Source organism: Austrofundulus limnaeus, unplaced genomic scaffold (genome assembly GCF_001266775.1).
Source record: "Austrofundulus limnaeus strain Quisiro unplaced genomic scaffold, Austrofundulus_limnaeus-1.0 Scaffold1005, whole genome shotgun sequence".
In the NCBI taxonomy this organism is placed as follows: domain Eukaryota; kingdom Metazoa; phylum Chordata; class Actinopteri; order Cyprinodontiformes; family Rivulidae; genus Austrofundulus; species Austrofundulus limnaeus.
Window position 1 is genome coordinate 45,476 of NW_013953407.1, and position 9,145 is coordinate 54,620.

A 9,145-nucleotide genomic window follows, 5' to 3' on the forward strand; every position below is an offset into this window, starting at 1 on the left:
GTCCAGATAAATGTAAGATTTTCTTAAGACAAACTCAAAATTATATTACTGATGTTTCAGTAAAATAAAAACAGTGATTTATAAAAACACAATGAAAACATGATGATGATTTTCTGTGATTCATTAATCTATTTTAGGCACGATAAAAGAATAGAAGTGATACTTTCTTTCTTTGTGACATGTCATTATTGTGATTAACAGATGCATAAACATTCTTAGTTAAACAACCAATGAATCACGAACAGAACAGATTGTTTCTGTTAATATCTGACTAGAGAACTGAAGTCCTCGTGTAGGTTGAAATGACCCATCATGGCCTAAAATAGAGTTCAGTGTTCCTGCCTTCTCTCAGGCCTGTCCGAGACCTGCTTTGAGGCAGTAACTCCTGTTTCTTCACTCGAGGTGACCCCTACAGAGATGAAGATTTCATTTTTCAGCACGACCTGGCACCTGCTCACAGTGCCAAAACCACTGGTAAATTGTTTACTGACTATGGTATTACTGTGCTCAATTGGCCTGCCAACTCTCCTGACCTGAACCCCAGAGAGAATCTGTGGGATATCATGAAAAGGAAGTTGAGAGACACAAGACCTAAACACTCTGGATGAGCTTAAGGCCACTATTGAAGCATCCTGGGCCTCCATACATGGAGCCATGAGCCATGGGTCTTTGTACACTGAAAGTGTAGAAAATGCACAAAAACTACCGTCCCAAAGCCTAAAATTACCTTTATTCACTTTAGACATCCTGTCCCTGATCCTAGTACCTAAAATTAACCATTTTTAGAAAATGTAGGAAATTCATGTCAACTACATCTTCCAAAGAGTACAATTACCTAATATTCTCTGTAGACATCATATCCCAGACCCCAGTACCTAAACTTAACCATTTATCCTGATCCCTCAGACCCCCGACTCAAAGACCCCTGGTGGYGCAACCCGTAAAAACCGCAGGCGGCAAGGACTGATGCGAGTGGGTCACCCGACACATCAAAATAAGATGCAGAAGGAACTTTGGAAAAGCGTCAAACGAGTCGGGAGTGAGAATGTGTTACACTATCACATCAAACTTTAGCCATTGTTATTATCATGTCAGTTAAAGTTTTGATCTGGGTTGACTCTGGTGTAGATACACATCCAGTAAATACAATGTGAGAGTTTCTTTGAAATCTGTCCAGTAGTTCATGAAATAGTTTACTAAAAAACAAGTTTGACTTCAGCAGTGGTTTTAGGTAAAGATGATGTGTAGAGTAAAGTTTGTGTTGAAGATGATCATCTGCAACAGTTCTGTCAAAATTTAGCTCAGAGTCTGTGGATTTTATCACATTTTTATTGCAGGTGGGCCTGTACCAGGTCAGGTCACTGAAAAAGACCAGACTTATTCTGGCAGACCCTGATCACCCACTCTATGGTGAATTCAGGCTGCTTCCATCTGGACGCAGGTATCAGTTGACCAAATGTAGGAACAATAGATTTAAAAACTCATTTATCCCAGCAGCAGTTCCATTTCTTAATGAACATCTGTGATTTTTGTGTRTTTGTGCATGAATGTTTTTGTTTTGTAGTTTTTATGTCTACTGGATGTGCAACAAATTGCCCCTTGGGGATAATAAACATTCTTGAACTTTTAGATGATTTAGTGTCTGCTTTGGTCAACAGAGAATTTATTCATTTTTGGACGAGTCTGAAGTATTACTGATGATCTGCTTCTGTGCATGGTGGTCTTTGCAGCACTGGACGGTGTTCACAGAGATATCAGAGGTCTTCATCTTGGTTCCTGCTCTGCTGGGACTCAAAGGGAACTTGGAGATGACACTGGCTTCCAGACTTTCCACAGCGGTAAGAACCTGCACTCTGTCTCTCAGGTTAAAAGGACTGTCCTCCTTTGACCTTTTGTCATAAATTAAAGACCTAGAATTTGTAGAAAGGGTGCAGTTCTCCCTCCATATTTCATGTTGTGTTTTAAACTAAGATTGTCTTAGAATGACAAGGAACAGACTTAGAGCTGCTTTGGTCAAATGTTAGAAGGTTATGTACAATCTTGTGATTTTACAAGACATCACTCACAGACTAAACATTGTGAACCACTCTCAGCTACTACCACACCTTAGTTTATAACAATGTGTCAAATTTACTGAATTAAACGCGTTGTTGTGTTTTTAAGATCAGTTGTCTGTAGTGGCCTTGAATTTGGTTGGTTCAGAGGTTTCATCAGTTGTAGAAGTACATACAGGCAGGTTATTTGTTACAACAACATAACAAAYCAACTGAAATTCTGTCCTACCTTTTGGTTTGATGTCACTCCTGGATTTTCAGTGGATTTTCAGAGCATTTGAGCATATGTTTTTGGATCTGTTGACTTCCAGCTGCATGTTCCTCTCTGAAGTGACTGAACCACTCTCACTGTCAGGCTCATGAAAGTTAATTGTTCAGGTCTCATTGTTGTGAAATGGGTTTTCTAAATTGATGGCAGTATTCTACACCTCTGATGTACTGATGAGATCAGACTCAGACCTGGTGACTGGATGTCAGTGAATTCTGACTTTTCAGATCAGACCACTATTGGTGTGCCTCTGTGAACTTTAGCCTAAAGACTCTCACATACTCAGGTGTACTGTGTACTGTACATGAGCAACGCGGACTCTGCACATAATGTTCACAAATGGTTGAGATTTTAAACTCAAGTGTACTGACTGTCTGACAAATTCCTTAATTTCTCACAATTTCAGTCATGCATCAATGGACAAGGAGAAAGATAGCTTGTGTTTTAGCTTTAAAGGGCCAATATTATGTGTTTCTCAGGCATATATTTAAATACTATACATTAATAAAGTATCTATGTCACCTTTAGTTGTTGTTAAAATGCTGTTTTTATGTTTAAATAGAAAAAGAAACTCCTCTTCTAATTTCTTCCTCTTCTAAATGCCTTGAAATTGGCCTGTCTCTTTAAGAACCTCCTCCTGCTTCTGTCCAGTCCCATCCCCGTCACCCGTTGGGGGGGGGGGGGGGGGAGTCGCGCGCGCACGCGGGGGTGGTTTGTTTTGCCCGTACGCTATGATGCAGTTTACTTGGCATCTGAAAATACATTTCCTCAAAGGTATTTTGAATCTGAAAAGAGCTTCACTGAGTGACAAGTAGTGTGGAGAGCAGCAGACAGTAAGTTTCACTTTCACTTTTGCTCTGTTACTGCCGAGGAGTAACCCTTGGCTGCAGACCGCGGCATGGGGTGGGGTCAGATAACAGGCGGGGTCGGACGTCTGACCCCGCCCTCAACTCTAAAATTAACCAACCCCAGATGCTAAATACTAAAATTAACCACACCCAATGTTTTAAGCCTCCTATTAAACTTCCCTACAAGCCATGACCACACCCATTGGACATCCGACCCCGTCTACTATCCTAATCCGCAGTCTGCAGCCGGGGGTACTTGCTGCCGAGAGCCTGCAGGAGTCATGGGCGGGGTGTGTGGGGAGGAGGAGAGGGGGTGCGCTCTGCCATGAGGAAATTTGGCTTAAAGACATGTCCCAGGGGCGTTTCTGTTACCAACAGGCGTTTCTAGTCCCCACCTCTCGTTTTCCTCCTCTGCATGGCTTCCTAAAAATGCTGCAGGATTTCTCAAACATGCATGAATGAGTCAAAGCAAGGCTTTGGGCATATTTTTATGAGAGTGTAACATTTTAACATGATACAGTATAAAACTCAAAATAGTTGATTTTATATGATATTGCCCCTTTAAACCAGCAAAGGAAATCAATTTAACCAGGGTCTGAGCTAGTTCGTTCCACAAATGTTTTGCTCTTTGAAAGTCCTTATATTCTTTGTGTCATGTAGTTTGTATGTTTTCTAATCTCCTCTGTGGGACACTCTTCAAAATTTGATTCCGTTTTCATCCACAAGTTGACACCAATTCTCAATTTTATCTGCTTTATGTCTCATCCAAAACAGTTCAATGTAATTTTGACGGGCAGTTTATGGTGCAACACCGTGGACATGGGCATAAAAAACTGATCTCTACACAAACCTGTCCGGCAAATGTCCACTTCGAGTCCGCATGGACCTTCGTGGAGTGAAGTATGCCTGAGTATGTGGTGGCCATTTGTTTTGTGTTCCTAGCCAACAGTAATGTCACCCCAGACTCGGCTTCCTCCATGGAAGATATGCAGGTGGGATTAAGAAGGTCCTTGAGGTTTTCTTTCCACTACCTGATGACTTATGTAGTTAAGGGTTAACTCCTGCCACACCTCAGTGACAGAATTTGCCAGAATCTTCCTGGAGCCGATTAAGAGTCCTTATCTAAGGCCTCCTTAAACTCGTTTACCTCAGTAAGAGCCAATGTCAATTATTAAAAGTTATGTGTCTAAAAAAACATCGGCTTGTGTTGACTCTTCACCTCGTAGTTTTCTTATGTTGGAACATAATGATTGTGAGGGACAAACTGTGACTAGTGCAGAAGTCGAACAACTGAACTTTAGATCAGTTCCTCCCAATCACCCCCCTCCCCCACCCTGCTAGGTGATTGGCTGCTTGTAATAATGAGAAAATGAACAAGTTGATTTAAAGTGGCTGGTGAGTGTGCACTATGTATGCATTGAATTGAATGCTGTTGCAACACACTGCAATGTAAGAATGGTGTATGGTACCATGTCTTAGTGTGTCATTAGAGTGTTTTATTTTGACCAGTAACCTTGATGCCTGTCTGTTAACAGACGCTTAAAAGAAGAGACCCATTCTGCAATGGTTGTGGAAGGTTTTTTAACTTTAAGATGTGTGTTCTTGAGGGCCACTATCCTGACTGTTTTACTTCTTCTTCTTCTCCAACACACCTGATTCAGTGATTAAATTACCTCTATAAGTTCTGCAGAAGCCTGTCAATCATACACTCATTAAATCAGATACRTTTGAGCAGAGATACCTAGAAACTAGATAGATTTCATTGAAGTGGTCTGAAAGTTAACAGTGGATGTTCACATACATATCAACCCCTTTGGATGTTTACCTGTATAATGAGCCTCAAAAATCTGCAATTTTCACAAAAAAATCTGTATTAATCATGCGCGCACAGTGGGTGGGGGATGGGGGCGGTTACAGGTGGACTGTCAACTGTGGAGAAATGAGAGCAGTGGCAGAGTGGGTTGGAAGATGGTTATTTGATGTTATTTATAGTTTTTTTAAATGTCCTACAGGTTGTGACATATTAAATAAATTTTAAATTGCGTTTTGGAAAAAAAATCTTTGAGATTGCTCTCTACGTCAGTATACCTGCAAAATGAGGGAAAATCCATGTAGATTACGGACAAACTTGACATGTATGTATTCATCTACAACTGCTCTATGTTTAAGACCAGACCGGATGACGGTCGACACAGCCAATCACCTTAGAAAACAAAAATGTTTTCCACCTCTGGTGCTAACCTTTAGTGTGGTAGTAGCTGAGAGTCCGTGTTACTCATTGTGTGAGAACTTAGCTTCAAAATTTACTATGAACCATTGGAGTCACGTGTTTGTTAGCAAAATATCTCATTAAAGGCTGGATATGACATTTTCAGAAAGTATAGGCTAAATAAACATCTATAACTAATCCACATTAGCCTAGTCATTCAGTGTACTGGCTAGCTTTATCCTCATGTCCACATTAGCCCACACTCGACTCACAGTGTTAGTCTTTACTAGGGTTAGTTGTTGATGTGCTTTTAAGTTATTGTGAGCGTCAGTGCTGATTTAACATGGTTTGATCAGAGCCTAATGATGGGTAAAACATTAATGAACTCTTCAGAACCAAACAGCCTTAAGACTCTAGACGTTGTCCTAAGCAGGACTGTTTGCCCTCTGCTGGCCTGGCTCAGCAGGATCACCTTTTCTTTCCATGCCGACACTAATTATGAGCAGATTAAGACCTCTGTAAGTTTCCTAATGCGCTTATTGCTGAAGAAAATATTGTAATCCTCATTACTGGCTGAGTTCACATGACTCTATTCCCTCTTTGGAACTTTTTAACCCTGTTTTGAGTCATAAAATGAATAAGTACAAAAGTTTCTCCTATTTCCTATTTATTAATTATTCTGAACTGATTATACTAGGCATGTGGGATTTGATTAATTATTAAACCAGATGTATTCAAAATTAAACAAAATGTTCTTTTTATTCAAAACAACTACTTATTCAAATAAAATGTCATTTCTATTTGTAAAAAAAATWGAATCAGAACCTCTGTCAGGAGGAGGTAGAAAATAATTTATTTTTAAATATAAATCCAAAGGACCAGAAGAAAGGAGGGAAACTGCAGTAAACTCTCTGTGAGTCAACCTATCAGTACATTGTTTTCATTTAACATGTTAGCCAAACCAAAAGCACACAGTGACTGTACCCAATCAACCAGGATCAGGATTCTGGACCTGTTGTCCCATCCAGAACCACAAGCCACTGTCAGTAAACAGGCAGTATGGGGTCCAGAAATTTGCAGCTCATGGGCCAAATGTGGATCATTTGAGATCACTGGACCAGAACTTAGAGGAAGAAAACAAACTCAAACTAACCGTTCTGCACATCATCTGCTGCCTGTAAGACAACATGCAGATGTTCTGGACGTGTAAACTGACAACAAATTTTTCAATCACTCTCAAAGCAGACATGTTTTATTTACCTGCCTTCTGCTGACAGACAGAACCAAAAGAAAAGAAGCAAAGAAAGATTTTATTTAAACTCTTTAAGTCAAACAAAAACATGGCTGGTTCCAGATAACATGCAGAAGTCCAGTCAGTTTAATTCAAAGCAGCTGTTTGGAAAAACTCCACGGGGTCAATAACCATGGTCAGCTGCAGTGGATAGACAAGAGCTGCTGTATGGAAGGCAGTTGTATCATTTAAGTGACTTTTTAAAAAGTTGTATGGCAGTTCATGTGTATATTTATTCAGTATCCCTGCCGTCCAGCCTCATGTTCTCACACTGGTTGCTGAGAAGTTTAAATGTTTTTCACATGCTTTTTGTTGTGTGAATGTTTATCAAGTATTTGCACCACTAACATGTTTTCTTCTGTACGTTTTGCGGCATGCATCTTGTTCTGCACTTTTTGTGCATTTTTTACAATTTATATATCAAAACATTCTGCTCCTTCAAGACATTCCTGCTATGACTTTGATATGTTCATACATTTTTAACTGATCTTTTTATTTATTTGTTCTAATCTTCTTCAAATCTTTTGTTCTTTGCACTAATTTTAGAAAATCTTTATATTTTACCTATTTGTATTTATATAAATACCTATATCAGATGCTATATWTTAGAATTCAGCTTCTATTACAATGATTTTAGGTTTTTGGAGGGTTTTAGCTATCATTGAATAAAAGTCTTCCTTCTGGAATTCAAAACTTATTTAAGTTAAGAGAGAGTGAATATAATTTATGAAGTTTGTTTATTTTTGAACAAGCTAAAGAGAAAAGTAAAGTAAAATCTAGATGTGTTTCAGTTATTCATGTGAAATTATGGAATGAGTTGAATCTCAAATTATGTGCTTTTTTGGTTAACTTTAAAAGAGCCTAAAAAAGTAAAATTATAAAAGCTTATACTGCTATGTAGATTTATATTTGTATTTTTGACCATGTACACATGTAATGTATGTATGTGTATGTATGTATATATATATATATATATGTATATATATTTCTGCTATTTTAAGCTTTTTCAGCAGTTTTCTTTGTTTTTAGCTACTTTTTAACTACTTGTAGTTTTTTTTCCAGCTAATTTCATCATGCTGTGATATTAGACTCTTACGACTCAATTCAGCAAACATGCTCGTTCTATTTCTTTATAATTTCTGCAAGTTCTTTTTAGCTATTTTAGGCTAGTTTCAGAATTTTTAACTATTCAGGAAAAATATTTCAGTATTAAGCATTTTGCAAGAAATGCAAATTCTCTAATTTTGCGTGAGGTTAGGTTTAAATTAATTTTGTTTGTTTTGATTTACTTTATTAATATTAGTAATACTTTCCTCAGAGATACATCCTGGATTTATCATACATTTTGTTTGGCCTGTGGGTTGATAAATCCTGCTGTTCTGTACACAACCTGTTGCCTGAGATCAGCCTCACTAACATGGGGGATGGTGGGGGGGGGGGGGGTTTCCTCCTTCTGTCTCTTAGAAACCAGCCACGATGGAACACACACCAGTGATTTATCATGCTGGTCCTAAGCTTTATTAAATGGTGATGGTTGTGCCAGGAAGAGCATCAGCATAAAGTCCTTTTGCCAAAACAAACATGCAAGTCATCCAAACAACACCATACTGGATCAGTCGCGACCCGGGTCAACAACAAGGACCACCACTGRTGCTGATGACAAACAAAGTGCCAATAGAAACTGTGCTACTGTTTGTGGAAGACCACAAGGAGAGAAAGAATAGGAAAATCAAAAGTGTAGGACAGAGGGTGGAAACTAAACGTAGAGACAATGACAGGTAAGGACAGAGCTGCTGACATGAGACATGAGGAGCTGTTAAAGGCCCTGGATGGTCAGAAAAAACCAGATGACTGACTACTGCAGCTACAATGATCAGAGAGACGGGCAGGAAGGTACCTGGTGTCATCTGGACAGAGAACAGATGATCAGGAAACCTGGTGGAGGAAACTGTGCTTCTGACAAGACAAGCTCTCAGCAGGTGTCCTGATGCATCTCAGTAATCCAGGTAAAAAAATCAAAAGGAAAAAAATTGTATAGGTCCTCTGGACGGGTTCTTCTTTAATGAAACGTTTCGTCTCTCTTCCAAGAGACTTCTTCAGTCTGAGAGTTTCAGGCAAAATTCAGGCTTTATGAAACTCTCAGACTGAAGAAGTCTCTTGGAAGAGAGACGAAACGTTTCATTAAAGAAGAACCCGTCCAGAGGACCTGTACAAATTTTTTTCCTTTTGATTTTTTTACCTGGATTACTGAGATGCATCAGGACATGTTCAGATAATTATTTTGATAAAAATGTTTTTGTTTTACGCCAATTCTTATTTACATTTTGACAGTACAGGACATTTTTTACATTTTCGTTTTTTAACGTAATATGAACAGTTGTAGGAACGCATGAATGAATTCAGGAATATGAATAATAAATATGGAAATAATTATATTAAAATAGTTGTGAGCAAAACATGTTCTATGGATTAAAC

General features: G+C 38.8%; 1 protein-coding gene across 2 annotated transcripts in view; it reads left to right on the plus strand.

The window, feature by feature from the left end:
* slc41a1 (solute carrier family 41 member 1) overlaps positions 1-9,145 on the plus strand; it is a 57,963-nt gene that overhangs the window by 27,903 nt on the left and 20,915 nt on the right. Inside the window, exon 3 of one of the 2 annotated variants that reach the window (XM_014030147.1) lies at positions 1,731-1,838. The exons of the other annotated variant lie outside the window; for it this stretch is intronic. Within the exon in view, the coding sequence (XP_013885601.1) occupies positions 1,731-1,838 (108 nt within the window). The remainder of the gene's footprint in view (positions 1-1,730; positions 1,839-9,145) is intronic. 2 annotated transcript variants of the gene reach the window in all.